Here is a 15856-nt window from a genome sequence, read left to right as displayed (position 1 = left end):
CCAGGGTGTGATTATCATATGTCAGTCCAAAAGGAGGCACATTGCCCCTCATGCTAAATGGCCCATGCAGATTAAATGTTCCAGTTCCACGACTCAAGTGTAAACTGCAATACTCAAGAGAGCTCACAATTTAAACAAACTCATCCTCTACCCTTTATCACCAACAATTATGGTCAGTAACACAGACCACACTGAGGGAAAGTTGGGGGTTTTTTGTTGTTGTTGTTTTGTTTTGTTTTTTAAAAAGGTCAGCCATATACTAGATCTGAATGCTTGGAATCTGCAAGGTTCAGGTAACAACGTGATAGTCCCAATAGCTGTAAATGGGTCTTTTGCTACATTTTCTTACCAATTGTTATGAACCGCACAAATTATAGCATGAAATATGTATCTTAGGATTTTAACTAATAAAGAATAATAGCTTAAATTGTTTTTATAATCTTCAAAGTGCTCTTCACACTAAGATGTGAAGGAGATGCTGGGTTTCTTTCTTTTTCATTTAGGAAGTAGAGGTAAGGAGATGGTACTGCAAGCCCAAATCAATATAGAAAGTGATTAGAAAGTCAGGACTACAATTTAGAACTCTTAATTCAGTGCATTTCAACACCTAGAAATAAGTTTTTACCAAGAGAAAGAACAAGCTGGAATAAGGAGAGTATCTTAAGTATAACTGGAAAGCAGTCAGCATGCTGGGTGGGTAGGAGGGGAATGGTGAGGCTGAGATATGGGAAGTGACAAAGTTGTGAATGATGAGCAGACTCAGGGCACAGCCATTTGGAGGGGGAGCAGGTCCCTGAAGTGGGTTCTGGCCGGTCATTGAGGAAGGAACTCGTGGCCCCCCTCTGCACACCAGGCACTGTTTTAGGGCAGGGGAGTATGGTGGCAGAGCCACCCCACGAGGGCCACAGAATGAAGGAAATGAACCCCACCCCCCCAGGCCAGTGTGAAGTCACCTGACTTGGAGTCCTACAGTGGGTAGGGAAGCCAAGGGACCAGTACTGGCACTTTGTCACTATGGAAAAATACAATGAGGATAATAGCTGACATTGATTGTGCTTCTGGTACATGCCTGTCTCTGCAAATGAACCTGGTGGTTTCATTACTATTGATTATTCATATTGGACACAAGAGGAACCAAGACTTAGAGGTTGAGAGGTGTGTCCCAGGTCACACAGCTGACAAGGGATAACAGCAATGAGATGCTGTTAGGTTGACTCTGGCAAGTCCAGGTCCAAATGTTAGCTATCTAGTTAGGTAGATAAGTAGATAGATAGATAGATAGGAAGGTGGGAGCATAGACAGACCTTGGTTCCCATAAGCAACAAGAAGGGAATAAGGTGGCAAGCTTTCCGGGAAGTTGTACAACGGCTGTTAAAAAGTGACTGGGAGTTTAAGCCAAGATCCCAGGTATGGGATTCCTGCAGAGAATCATCATATGCAAGCTCAAGTGTGGTGATTTCTCTGCTCCAAAGCAGCCAGCTTGGCTATTTTTTTTTTAATGCAAGCAGTGTTTTTTGCTTCTTATACTGGACTCCAAACATTCTCAGAGCTGTGTTTCTTTTTTTTAAGATTTTATTTATTTATTCACGAGAGACACGGGCAGAGACACAAGCAGGCTCCATGCAGGGAGCCCAACATGGGACTCCATCCCAGGTGTCCAGGATCACGCCCCGGGCTGAAGGAGGCGCTAAACTGCTGAGCCACCGGGGCTGCCCCAGAGTTGTTTTTCAACACAGGCTGTCCTGCAAGATCCAAGTCACCAGATAAAATACGGAAGTCCAAGTTAAACTTGGATTTCAGAATGAAAATCAGTAAATTTGTAGTGTAAGTTATGTCCCATGCGAAATTTATCTGAAATTCAGATTTAACAGGGCTTCATCTATTTTTATTTGCTAAGTCTGGCAACCTTATGCAGGGAGGATTCATCCTCATTGAGATAATTATTTTGTCATGCAAAATTCCAGGATTTTGCTGATGCGTTATCAAATCTCTAAAAATCCATGGCTCTGAGGTGTGGAGCGGGATTCCAGAAGTGTTTTGAAGGGTTATAAAAATGGCCTTGTCGCCCAGAACATAACTATAACAGAACTAGTTGAAAAAAATTTATGTGTTTGATGTACCATTTATCACTCTTTAGAACCAAACATCTGAGACCAAATAACTGAGAGGTTAAATTGGCCCAGTCATTCATCTTTTATTTGTCAACAATTAAGATGTCGACCACTTTCTATGTGTTGAACACTGTGCTAGGCACTGAAAAAACAGACATCAGATTAAGGCTTCCCTCTTCAGGGTTCACTGAAGGTGACAGAAACACACATTCATTTGAAACTGGTATAAAATGTGAACATTTAAGTGTGAACAGAATTCTGAACGCATTTTTTTTTTCAAAACCAACTTGTAACAAGGTTAAGTTCAGTCAAACACAACAAATTTTTTTACCACCACCTTCCTGCCCCATAGAATGATTAAAAAAAAAAAAAAGATTTAATATTTGAGAGAGAAAGTGGCAGGGAGGGGCAGAGAGAGAGGAATAGAGAATCTAAAGCCGACTCCATGCTGAGCACAGAGCCCAACACAAGGCTTGATCTTACAATCCTGAGATCATGACCTGAGCCAAAACCAAGAGTTGAACACTCAACCGACTGCACCACCCAGGTACCCCCCCAAAAATGGTTTTAATTGATTAAACATATTTCTCTAATTGGTTGCTTTGCTTAAAAAGAAGAGGAAAAAAGGAAACAGCACACTCATATATAACATTTTGGATCCATTAAGCTATGTACAGATAAATATTGGCCCACAGTCCAAACCTGGCTCATTGCCTGGTTTTTGTAAATAAAGATTTATTGGAACACAGCCACTCTCATTTATATACTGTCTGTGGCTGCTTTTGTGCTATAACGGCAGAGCTGAGTGGTTGCTGCAGAGAACAGATGGCTCTCCCAGCTGAAAATATTTACTATCTAGATATTTAAGAAGAAACTTGCTGACTTTTGACCTATAACACTAGAACTTTATTGTTGATTTCTTTCCTGCGATTCCCCACTCCCCTTCCCAGGTTTACCTCTTCTTTCATTTTATCACCTGGCAGGGACAGAGCTTTGCTTTTAGTTTTAATGATTGAAACTAATCTGGTAACACACCGTCTTGGTGAAAAAAGCCCACTAGAACTTTAAAATAACACACATGGGCCACGTGGGCTAATTTTGTTCCACCTGCCGCCCATTTATCGAAAGCCAGATGGGTAGTACCAGCTCACGGGGGTTCAGCAGGAGCTCCACAGAGACCGATGGCTGGCTGGTGAGGTACAGAGAGGCGTTTCTAGAATAAGCCGCACCAACTGTGAGTTCTTGTTCATTATTAAGCTTTGGTGATGGTGTCATTTCTGGCTGTCGCTGTACAGCATCAATAAATGAGTCTACCCGTTGGAGTTCTTTAGAACTAACCTGAGTATACAGTTTTCTATTCTGGTACACTTTTGAGAAATTTCACTTTGTTTTTCATTGTCCAGCTGAATTTAGCCAGCTCCAACTCACTGGTTAACTCTACAGCCAGGATATTGTTCTTGACCTCAGCTTGTCTCCACTTTAAATGATACTTAAAAATTTTAGGGCAGCCCCGGTGGCGCAGCGTTTTAGCGCTGCCTGCAGCCCGGGGTGTGATCCTGAAGACCCGGGATCGAGTCCCACGTCAGGATTCCTGCATGGAGCCTGCTTGTCCCTCTGCCTGTGTCTCTGCCTCTCTCTTGCTCTCTCTGAATGAATAAATAAATAAAGCTTTAAAAAATAAAAAAAAAATTTAAATAATATAGTAAGTGATAACATAGAATCAAACAGAGGTCACCTGGGGAACACAGATTTCCTGGCGGCAAAGGATTGAAATTTAGAAGGTAACTGTCAACTGATGAAGAAAAAGATAAAAAAAGGCTGTTTCCACAGGAGGAAGCTTATGCAGTGGCATGGAGGGATGAGAGAGCATGGTGTTCATCATGCAGGGGCACTCCTGGGGGAGGTGGCCCAGGAGCTACGGAGCAGCTGCATCCCAGGGGACTTAGCGTTGAAAGGAGTTTTTTTGGTTTTTGGGGGGGGGTTAAGATTTTATTTATTTATTCATGAGAGACACAGAGAAAGAGACAGAGAGGGAGAAGCAGGCTCCATTCAGGGATCCCGATGTGGGAATTGATCCCGGGACTCCAGGATCATGCCCTGAGCTGAAGGCAGAGGCTCAACCGCTGAGCCACCCAGGTGCCCCTGAGAGGAGCTTCAACATGAAGGTGATAGTTACCTGAGGGCCTTGGATGGGGGTGATATAAACAGATATGCCTTTTATGTAGATCCTTCCAAGAAAAGCAATAGTGGAGGCCAGGCTTTTAGTTGAGTAATAATGATCCAAGCTGAGAGATGATAAAGGCAATGTCGAGGACAAAGAATGAGATATTGGGGGGGGGGGGGGGGGATGTACTCCCGTTCGATTTGTGTACTTAGACAATTCACTGTCATCTGTGTTAAATAGTTCTCATTTTGAAGTGAATTTACACTCACATGTATTACCTAAAACAGAGGGGATGCTGGCACAAAAGATTATCTTCTGTTCAACATAATAGTCTTAAAAAAAATGGCTTTCCAAAAGTTTGTATCCTGGAACTTGATTTGCAGGGTGTGGAAGCAGGAATAGCTGCACGGTCATTGTCACAAAGATCCTTGGGCTAACACCAAGTCCTTTTCTAATTAGGTTTTGCACCTTGCCTCGTGCCACCAAGGATTGTTTTCAGTTTTCCGTTCTTGCTTCTAGACACCTACTTTTTCTTTAACAAATTAGCACCTAAGGTTTATTAATTCCACCAACAGATGGTCCCGACACATACAAGTCTCACTATGAAAACGTTTGGATTTTTAATCAGGATGTTCTTTGCCCATGTGGAAGTCTTGCCCAGCCTGCATAAATAGCTTGAGGCCTTCAGGCATTTCAATAAGGCTCAGATGGTTGTGCTGTTGGCACACTGAACTTCTCCTTCCAGTCTCCCCAGCACTTTCCCTATGCTGCACTTGGAGAATTGCAACTGCCAAAGAAAGACGTTGGACTAAAATCCTTATTGGAAAGGATGTCTTAGAGAAGCACTGTTTGTTCTGAGCATGCGACTGATGGCTTTTTAGGAGACAGCTGGCCCTCTATCCTGTCCTGGTGGGAGACAGGAAGAGGTGGGTGCCAATGTCTCATCAACTTGTTGCCGAGGGTATTTACTGTTAGGAGAATGTTCACACTCTTGATTTGTCACGACAAGGCTAGTAAAAACTGTACAGACCACTCAAAACATGCCACATCCAAAGCCTCACTCCTTTCATCCAGCATTTGTACGTCACAACTTAGCCATATATTCAGCAAAAAGAGACCTAGGGCACACGAGCCAGATGGTCGGGCACACATGTGTGTCCTGGTTATTTCCAATCATATTCTCATTAGACACCCGTCTTCCTTTCCATGATATTATTATAGGCCTTGGTGATCGCTGCCAAATATCACTCAGTTCCAACAGCATGCTGGGAACAGTGCCAGTGTCGAGAGAGGCTTGAGAGCGTCCGTTGGTCCTAGACACTGCAGATAAAAAGATGAATTTCACGTGAGGGTCATCCTCCTGGGGCATACAGTTTGGGGAGACATCCAAACTGTGAATGGTGTATCCTATAATACAGTAGCTCTGAGAGAGGGGCGGAAGGTCCAGAATGAAAACCCACGGGCTGGATCAACCAGACTCCGTTTTTGAAGGCTTCGCAGAGAAAGTGTTGTGGGATATGGTTTTCAAGAAATGGGCAAAAGTTCGCAAGCTGAGCAGTGAGGAAAAGGAAAATCCTAATGCACTGAGGAGATCACATGGTCTACGCAGTGTTGCTCTCATGAACCACATGAACGACTTGTACCAAGATCCAGATGGTGGTACTGGTTCAGTACGTAGGTGATGGCTGGTCGCTGAGGTTGAGGGAGGCATGGCTGATGTTGAGCACCACACCCATCAATGAAGAACCAGCCAAACTGGCAACAGCTTTCTCTTTCTCCTCCAGCCTCCTCACAGAGGCAGTGACCAGGACCCCAGGTTTCCAGGTTCTGGTGAAAGAGATCAGACAGGGAGCAGTAAGCCCAAAAGAGGGGCAATTTGGGGCAGAATTTTTCCATCACTTATTCCTTCAATGGCTGGTTTTCAAATTTTGGTCTTCATCAGAAACACCCAGGGCTACTGTTGGTGAAGTGTGGCTGGGAAACAAGCATCAGCATCACCTGGAAACTTACTAGAAATGCAGCATCTCGGACCCCACCCCAGATCTACTCAATCTGAAACTGAGGTTGGGGCCCAACAATCTGTTTTAATGATGCCTCCAGGTGATTCTAATGCACTGGCAAGTTTCAGAATGTCTAAGAATGTTCGTTAAAAATGCAGGTTCTTGAGCACATTCACAGAGATTCTGGATCAGTCAGATAATCAAACATTTGGCCAGTGAATGCAGCACCTCCATGGGCCATGCTCTCCTGGTCCCACCTCTAAGCAGGCTTCGGCTTTTTTCCAGCAGTCCTCTTTACGTCACTGGGATTGCGTGGGCTTTGAACCTTCAGTATGCAGTTTTCTTGGTGATTGCATCTGTAAAATGGGGCAGTACTAGAAATGATGTGGGTCTCTCAGGATTAGAGGTGGATGTGTGTGGAGTATATGGTATCGATCCTAACCTTTGGCATCTTTGCTCAGGCTGCTATAACAAAGACTTAGAAACAACAGGAATGTATTTCTCATTTCTGGAGGCTGGAATTCCTAGTTCAAGGAGCCCACATGGCAGGTTCTTGGGAGAGCCTTCTTCCTGGTTGCAGAATGCCAACTTTTCATATCCTTACATGGGGGAAAGAACACTCTGTGGGGGCCCTTTAAAAGAGCACTAATTCCATTCATGAGAGCTCCACCTTCATGACCTAATCACCTCTCAAAGCCCCCTCCCACCACCTAAGACCATCACACTGGGGTGTAGAGCTTCAACATGAATTGGAGGGGGACGGGCACAAACATTCAGCCCATAATACTTGGAAACAGGCAATAGCTGGTAGGTGTCATACTGCTGTCTCTATTGTTCTGGGTCCAACTCCCCGCTAGTCTCAATGGATGGTTACCAAAAGAACACCCTCTGGAAGTATTTGGTAGTCAGTATGTCCCATTATTGAATCCCGTTAACTAAAACAACTCTGAAAAGCATCTGGTATGTGCTATCATACAGGGGGGTCTGAACACTATGACCTCTCCCTGTCCTAAGCATCCTACTCCAGGGCAGGTACCATCAGCACTGCCGGGGTCCTTTCAAGTACTAATTGTTCCTCCTACCTCTGCTCTGCCCTGGACATACCTGTATGTACTTGGTTTACCAGTAGCCCATTCCCCATCACAGAAGCCTCCAATCTCAATGCAGACTCATATGGGAGGATGTTTAGATTGGGATGTTTGTACGATGCCTTCCAAACCTAAAAGGCTAGGATTGACCCAGAGCTACTTGAACAGCACCTGAGAAGTTGCTCTAAAATATTTGTAAGCAAACATCTCTCCAGAAAGTTCATTATTGATTGAGCAATCCCCTTTCCAGCCCAATTCTACTTAACGCCTTTTTCAGTATATTCCCAAATATCAAGGCTGCCTTCAAGAATATAATCTCAAACAAAATCCTATTCTCTGCTTTGGTCTGGAGTGACACATCAGCTCTGAATATTTTTAACGAGTTTGCATCAAATCGTGCTTCCTAAATCCTACCTATAGAGCTGAAGATAAGCCTTCTCTCTCTCTTCCACCTTCTGCCTCCCATACACTTCTTGAAAAAGTATTCTAGAACTCAAAAAAAAAAAAAAAAAAAAAAGAAAGAAAGAAAGAAAGAAAGAAAGAAAAAGAAAAAAAGCTCCCACTTGCTCTAGGAAAGACAGCCTTGAATCTAAGTTCATAATTAACTCCAGGCTGGTACAAAATGCTTTCTTCCTGATATTTCAGTTAAGTATTCCCACTGGCAGCTTCAGCTGTAAAACCAGCTCTGCCAGTTGACATCAGCCTTAAAAACTGTCTCTTGCACAAAAGTTTGAGGTACGTAATGTAAATCACCACGACTGGCAGGTGAGAAGTTGGTGCCCTGCAGAGTGGGGAGAAAAGACCTAGCAGAATGGTCAGATTGATCAATCACCCTGAGTGAGTACGGAGTCTTTGATGAGGCATCCATGCTTTTAAGAGATTTGTCTGGGAGTATTGCCTTGCAGCTAAACCGAGTTTTCAGTAAATTCAGAACTCTTCTTGGCCAAGAAACAACAGTTCCCGTTCTTCTTATCACTGAGGCATGTGAGTGTGAGTTCATTTTTGAGAATGTTACAGTGCCAATCAAAACACAGAATCTTCCAGGGTCTCAAATCCAGGCTCTTCCACATAACTTATGACTTCAATTTCTGTTTCACTGGAAACAGTTTTCTGTAAAACAAAACATCCTCCCTTAGATGTCTTTTAGCACACTTTTTGTGCTTTGGATTTCTTTACAATTTTTTAGGGCATTTTCCTTATAAAAATAGTAAATGTTCACTAAGAAAATATGGGAAATAGGAAGAAAACAAAATCTTATCTCCCAAACACAACCCATTGTTTCTCTCTAGCCTTGTTTCCTAGGTACAAAGTTATCTTTTCAGTTAAATGAAGGCAAATGGAAAGTCAGCTTCATAAGTTGCTTTCTGTGTAACATCGTGTAATACTCTATATATTCTTGGGCTGCGTCATGAATAGCTCCATCATTTTCCATTCAGAGTTTATGATAGATTCTCCTCAAATCTAGATGTGTTTGTCTAATTTGGGCTATTATAAAGCTATTAATTAGAAACTTTGTGACAAAAACTGCCTACAAGAGATATTTCTGTACCTTGTTGACTCATTCAACACTTTTTAAAAGATGTTATTTATTTGAGGGCACACACAAGCATGCATGAGCTGGGGGAGGGGCAGAGGGAGAGGGAGAAGCAGGCTCCCCGCTCGGGGCTTGATCCCAGGACCCTGAGATCATGTCCTGAGCTGAAGGTGGATATTTAACCCACTGAGCCACCCAGATGCCCCTCATTCAACACATTTTTAATACCTATAATACCCACTATTGCCTGGACACTGCTGTGCATGGAGCATGTGGTGACAGCAGACATGCCCTCTGCCTTACGTACTAGAACTTAAATGGTTTATACTTAATTTTGGAAGGAATCCTCTCTGGCTACATTGTAGAAATAAGGAGCAGCTGGAAAGTGGTCTCTAACAAATTTAAAAAACAGGATACTTTTTCTTTTTAAACAAAAAGCCTTTTTTTTTAATTGATAAAGGCCTAATTGATAATCCCCGTCTGCCTTCCCTCCCATCTCTCCCTGCCAGTAATGTTTCTTGAATGTTACAGAACAATTTCTAACTTGGGTCTGCACAAGCAAACACTTGCTTAATGAGAACTCGGGGATGGTAGATAGACTCCAAATCCCAGGACTCTGGGTGCCCACACCAATCTCAGAGCTGCAGGTTGTAAAAAAGTCAAAAGTTTCTTTTCCTGCTCACCCCACTTTCTAGTGTGGTGCCAACCCGTCATTGCCAGTAATATAATGGGTCTCCTCAGCATCCTTCTAGCAGAGACCTCAAGGGTGCGTTGGAAGGGCTTCCCCTTTGGAGGTATGGGCTGGGAGCACTGCTACATGTGTCCCAGACTGTGCTCAGCTCTGCACTTGCACATTCTCCCAGGTGGAGAATTTAGGCCACGAGTCAGACAGTATCGGGCAATACTTCATTTTCTGAGTTCTGCTTGCTGCCTCTGTCGCTCTCTGTGTCTGTTGTCCTTTTTTTGCATGAAACTCAACAATGTGAAAAGCAAGTAAGTTGTCTAAGAGGAGCCTGGCAGCACTGAGCTCTGACATTAATCCTTTGCTTATTTTGAAACCAGCTTGTCTACCCCTCGTTGTTATTTTGCACACATGACTTGATTTTAATTAACAACAAACCACAAGTTTATACAATAAGCTCTTAAGCCAGTTTCTTTCACCAACCTCAGAATATTAAAGAAAATCTTTGGAGGCTCTATAGGGAAATGAGATACCAGCATTAAGATGTTCCATTAAGAGGCAAGACAAATGACTTCAGGGTGCTGCTTAAATCAAATGTAGTTTATCAGGGATGAGTATTCTGGAGCAAGGAGGAAGAGACAGCACAAATTCACATGAAACAAAACAAGGTTTCACACTGAGGGCCACTCTTCTTCCAGAAAAGCTGTGGGTTAAAAGCAAAGCCCCCTGTTCCCTGATGAAGGAGAACACAGGATGGAGGCAAGGACGGAGTAGTTCCTCTGTCTGACTCAATTCTTTGCTTGACAAGTGTCCTAACTACTATGGTCTATAATTATTCCGAACACCCAAACTGAAAACTCTAAATGTCACAGCTTATTGAAATGATCCATTTCAGTGAGTGTTTGACCCTTAACTGCCCCCACAAATAATCACCAGTTTATTCATCCATTCCTGAATCACTTTATTAGCAAACTAAATTGCTAAGAAAACAGCTTGATCTACATCAGGGATCTGCAAACTACAGCCTGTAGGTGGTATCTGACTTATTGCCTGTTTTTGTAAATAAAGTTTTATTTTGGAACCAAGCTTGTTCATTTGTATACTGTCTATGGCTACCTTCACACAACAACAGTAGCATTGAATAGTTGAGATAAACCATTTGGCAGTTAGGTATTTACTGTTTGGTTCTTCATAGAGAAAGTTTGCTGACCCCTAATCTAAATAAACAATTTAAGGGCAGATTTGACTAAGTATAGAATAACTGTACACTGAGAATCATAAAATATTGCTGAGAAAATTAAAACCTAAACATGATATTTTTTGCTTGTTTAGTATAATAATATGTCAGGTTTACAGATTGGAAGATTCATTTTTAAGATGTCACTCCCCAAATTAACCTATAATACAACACAATCCTAACCAAGATCCCAGCAGTCTTTTTGGTAGAAATAAAGTTGCTCTAAAATTTGTATGGGAATACAGAATACAACACCGAAAATAACCAAAACAACTTTTGGGGGAAAAGATCACACTTGGGGGCACCTGGATGGCATAGTAAATTAAGCTTCTGATTCTTGGTTTTAGCTCAGGCTGTGATCTCAAGGTCCTAGGACTGAGCTCTGTATAGGGCTCTGCAATCAGAGTGGAGTGAGCTTGAGATTCTCCCTCTCCCTCTCCACCTCCTCCTCATGCTCTTTCACTTTAAAATAAATAAATCTTTTTTTTTTTTTTAAATCATGTTTGGAAGCTTTACACTACTTGATCTCCAGGTTTGCAATAAAGCTATAGTAATCAAGGCCACATTAGCATAAAGATAGACAAACAGATCAATGAAAGCAAATAATAGTCCAGAAGTAGACCCACACATACATAGATAACTGATTTTCAATAAAGATGCCAAGACAATTCATTGGGGAAAGGATGATTTTTTTTTCCACAAAATGATGCCAGACCAATTGGGCAGCCATATATAGGTAAGTGAGCATTGAGTTAAGCCTATGTTCAGAAACATGGGTTCTTAAAAAACATCAGAGCTAAACAGAACATTAGTCCATCTCATCTCTGCCCCTTTGCTAGAAAAAGAAGTCAGGGCTCATGGGCTGTTTTCCTTTACCCATCAGTTATATGGGTAGATGGCTGATGGAAAAAATTCCAGTCTGACTGGCAAAGACCCTTATAACTGAGCAGGACCTTTCCAATATTCCAAGGCAGTAATGAACATTTATAACATAACACGAGCAAAAGAGCAGAATGACTAAGCAGCATAAAGTCACTGGCCCCCCCCGGAGAGACACTCTGCCTAGGAATACGGAAAACCAGTAACTTGACTGATCCCCGAAGACCCAACCCTCAGCAGATAGGACCCATCATAAGAACCTTCAATATTACCTCAGAGTTGATGATTACAAAGAAATCTTTAATACTGCTTTTTGGTGCCGGAACCGGTGGAAACAACCTGTTCCATAAGTGACCTCTGAAAATAGAGTAAAGCAGAGAATCAGATGAGCAAGAACATCCTTCGTTGTCTGTCAAGATCTACTCTACAAGTTGACCTAGTTGATCTCAGGACCTGCTGTTCTATAAATTCAGAATCTTTATTGACCAAGAGTTATAAATATCTATATTGTATTACTAGTTGGGGTATGATGTGGCTTCTGAATCACCCAAGAAAGACACAATGGTAATTGTTTCACATTGCCCTGTGTTTTCAGGCCTCATCTGTGAAAATGGGTGATCTGGAAGTGCTTGGTATCCCACCACTAACTACAAAACCGGCTACGGTCCCGTACCCAACTATGCTGGCTCACAGAGTTGACGGTCTTGTTCCTTTCCTTTGAACTGCCACCCTCCACAGAACCTAATGTTTATAATAATGAACCTCTTTAAAACCCAAGTAATTGTCTAAATTATGAAAGGATGGAGACAGAACATGTTTGTAAGCCTCTTAATTGGCAGTTTGTGCCTCACTGAATGCCAAAGTGAGTGAGAAGTTCTTATGGGGCCCTTTGTAGGCTCAAGGATTAGTCACCAGGTCTGCATGACCTTTCCACGATCTGCATTTGACCAAAGGATAATCAGCCGACCAGGTGACCAAAGGGTGAGGGTAAGAGCTGGCTCCTCATGATTGGAGACCCTACCGTGGGAGGCCCTGGGGTGATTTCAGTAGCTGGGGCGCTGCCTTCCTTTACCCAAGCTGAAAAAGCAGCCTGCTAGTGGCTCACCTAAGACAACCAAAGACTGGGTGGGAAAGCAGTAGAGGAATCAAAAGAACATGAAGGTAAAATAAATACGGAAAATAAATACACTGTCAACAAATTCAAGACGGGTGGTAATGACTGAGGGGCTGTATTGTGCTCTGTCTGGTTTCCAGTAATTGCCTAAGGATATTTCTCACTTTTTAATTTGGTCCATGCTCATCTTGGAAAGGCTGTCCAGAAGACACCAAAGCACTGTAAATTCTATCTGATAAGAATTACCCTAGTGGATAGACAGCAAAAGTGTAAAAACACTCAGATGTCCTTGGAAACCCCCAAATTAAAAAAAAAATACCTACATTTTACAGATGAGGGAGAAAATTAACAAAATGAAGCAGATGGTTGCCATAAGCACGATAAGAAACCATTCGGTGAAGGGCTTCTGATCATCATTTCCTAATGGAAAAAGAAATCAGAGCTGGAATAAGCTGCGGATATGCGAATTAACCAGAGGCAGGCATCGGAAAGCTTGGATTTGAGTTGCAGATGCTGAGTGAGGCTGGGCAAGGAGCTCAGCCTTCCTGAGCCTGAAATTTCTCATGAGGATGAAATGAAGCTACTGTTCATGTTAAATCATTATTTAGTCAGCAGATATTTATGGATTGCACTTGATGTAATAATGCCTCCTGAATCTTGGCAATTACTAGCTTTGGGTGACTAGTAAGGTTTTTAGATGGAAAAGCTATAAAAGGTTAAACCATCTTTGTTACCTAATTGCATTAGAATCAAAATAATGTACAAAGTTGGAGACTTTTAGAGGAAGCAAATTATGGAATAATACTCAGAGTTAACCCTAAAGGCATCAGATTCTGCTAGAAGTACTTTGCAATCTTAACTATGTTCAATACCCCTTAGCATTATTCCCATTTCACAGATAGGAAAGTAGAAACAAATTGCATTGAGTCAGCACAGAAAATAATAATAGGTTGCATACCGCCTTACTCTCTGGTTAAATCTGCTTCTCATCTGCATCCAAGGACAAATTCCTCTATTAGTTTTGATGATATCTTTGGGGTGTGTGATTTTTTTTTTTTTTTAAGGTACTGGAAATGCTTTCAGGAAAAGCCAGAGTTCCTTAACCACATGGTTTTTAAAGAGGTAATGCACTTGTTAAGCTGCCTAATTAACTTCCAGAGAATAAGGCAAATCCTGCCTTCTCTCCCTGGATACAAGTGTGCTTTCTGTGGGAGAGGCTATTGACTAATTCTTCATTCACCAGTTTAACGAATATTTCTCAGACTCCCATTATATGTTTGGCACTGCACAGGTTTCTGGGAGCTGGGTTCAAAGCACACATGTGGGTTTGCCCCATGTGCCATTTAGATCCATCAAACAAGAAAGGCTCTAAGCAAATAATGACACAGGTAATGACTTGATGCCAGCTGCGCTGGGTGGGGGCGGGGATGTTCACACTGCACCAGAGGAAACCAGTCCCAAACCTCAGTTAATTGTTTCTTTTATAAAATGAAAAGTGTGTAAGTGGAACTTTCAGGTCCTCGTAAATATCCTAAGATTTCCGAAAGTTCCAACATACTACTACTTCTTTTATTTTTTTCCCCCAACATACTTCAAACTCAAAACATTCAATGTATGGAGAGGGACAGAGGTCTTGAGGATTTAATGCTAGTGAGTCCAACTTTGCCTTGATCTCCTGCTCTTTTGTCTCCTGAGAACTCTTACTCGGGTTTATCTCCTACTTCCCCAGAGCTTTAATCTCTCCACCTTCATCTCTTCCCTCTGCTTTCAGATATTCATAGAGTCCTTTACCTTGAATAAGCCATTACTTTGCTCCCTCATCTCTCCCAACTATCGTCAAATACCTTCCTACTTTATTTCCCAGCCTAATTTTTTGAATAGGGGATTCAGGCTGCTTCATTTCTCACCTCAGAAACTGCTTTTTTACTTGTTGGCGGCTGCTTCCTAGTTGAATCCAAAGGACACATGATTTCTTTTTCCAGCTTTATTTTGCCCGGCCTCCTTCCTGAATTTCACACCTGACGGTTGCGCCCACCTTGAAACCAAGTTGTTGGCTCTTTTGCCCAACAATCCCCTTCTTCAGAGTTGTTTCCTTCTTCCCTTTTCAATTTTAACTGACCCTCTCAGCTCAGCTCTGGACCCTTGGGTCTCTTCCACCACTGTCTGTTGTTTGAACACTGGAAAGCTTGTTGAACGCAGCTGCATCTTTTAATTCCACACATTTCTCTCCCTGGTCTTTATTCCTGGCCCAGCCCTGACAACACAGCTCCACTTCTAGATCTGAAACTGCCCATGGGTGACACCCACTTAGATGTTCCTCCAAGCTGACAACCTTGAAAACTAAACCAATGCATCAGAACAACTTCTCTCACTGACTCCCCCATGATCGTCTCCACTTTTCCAAGTTTCCATATTGGGATTCCTGGAAGTCACTCTGGTTCTTCCCATTCCTTCCCATTCTCTACAGCCCTGCCTCCTTTCCCCACTGTCTCAGTTGGCATCATCACATTCATACCCGCTCACAAAAGTAAGAGAGGGCTGCCTTTGTCTCATGCGCGCCTCCTCCCTAGTGTGGAAATCTGGAGTCTACGCTCAGCTTGCAGCGGAGGTCGCCCTTCTGGGCCTCGTTCCCTCATCTACAAAAACACAAGTTGAAACACCCCGTCCTTAAGATCTCTGCCACGTCAGCACCTTTCCTAATGCTACTGAGGATGCTTTCCTAATGCTACTCCATGCAGGCCATTGTCATTTCCTATGAACTTACCTTAATAAAACTGATCCTCAAAAAGCAGTCGTTTGTGTTGCTGAAGTTGGGAAAATTGTCAGAAGGTATAAAAAATAGTAATCAGAAGTAACAGCTTATTTTCTGTATACATTTTTTTTCATTTTTTTCCTGAGTATTCGTACATATCAGACATGGTGCAAGGTGCTTACTATGTGTTCTCGTGTAGTTCTCATAATGCTGTGTCGAGGTGGGCACCTCTACCCTCGCTTGGCACATGGAGAAGCTGCAGCAAAGGAGGGCTGACTCCTTCCCTGAGGGCACA

At 42.5% G+C, this 15856-nt stretch overlaps 1 protein-coding gene across 1 annotated transcript in view; it reads right to left on the bottom strand.

Moving 5' to 3' along the window:
• Positions 1–2174: 2174 nt before the first annotated feature.
• The window catches only part of IL5RA (interleukin 5 receptor subunit alpha), a 40532-nt gene continuing 26850 nt past the window's right edge, over positions 2175–15856 (bottom strand). The window contains exons 10-12 of the mRNA XM_072722445.1: positions 13133–13229; positions 11968–12052; positions 2175–8473 (exon numbers count right to left, since the gene is read on the bottom strand). Coding sequence (XP_072578546.1) covers positions 8387–8473; positions 11968–12052; positions 13133–13229 — 269 coding nt within the window. The 3' untranslated portion in view covers positions 2175–8386. The remainder of the gene's footprint in view (positions 8474–11967; positions 12053–13132; positions 13230–15856) is intronic.

This window comes from Vulpes vulpes, chromosome 9, assembly GCF_048418805.1.
Source record: "Vulpes vulpes isolate BD-2025 chromosome 9, VulVul3, whole genome shotgun sequence".
Taxonomy (NCBI): domain Eukaryota; kingdom Metazoa; phylum Chordata; class Mammalia; order Carnivora; family Canidae; genus Vulpes; species Vulpes vulpes.
This window is presented reverse-complemented; position numbering and strand designations above follow the sequence as displayed.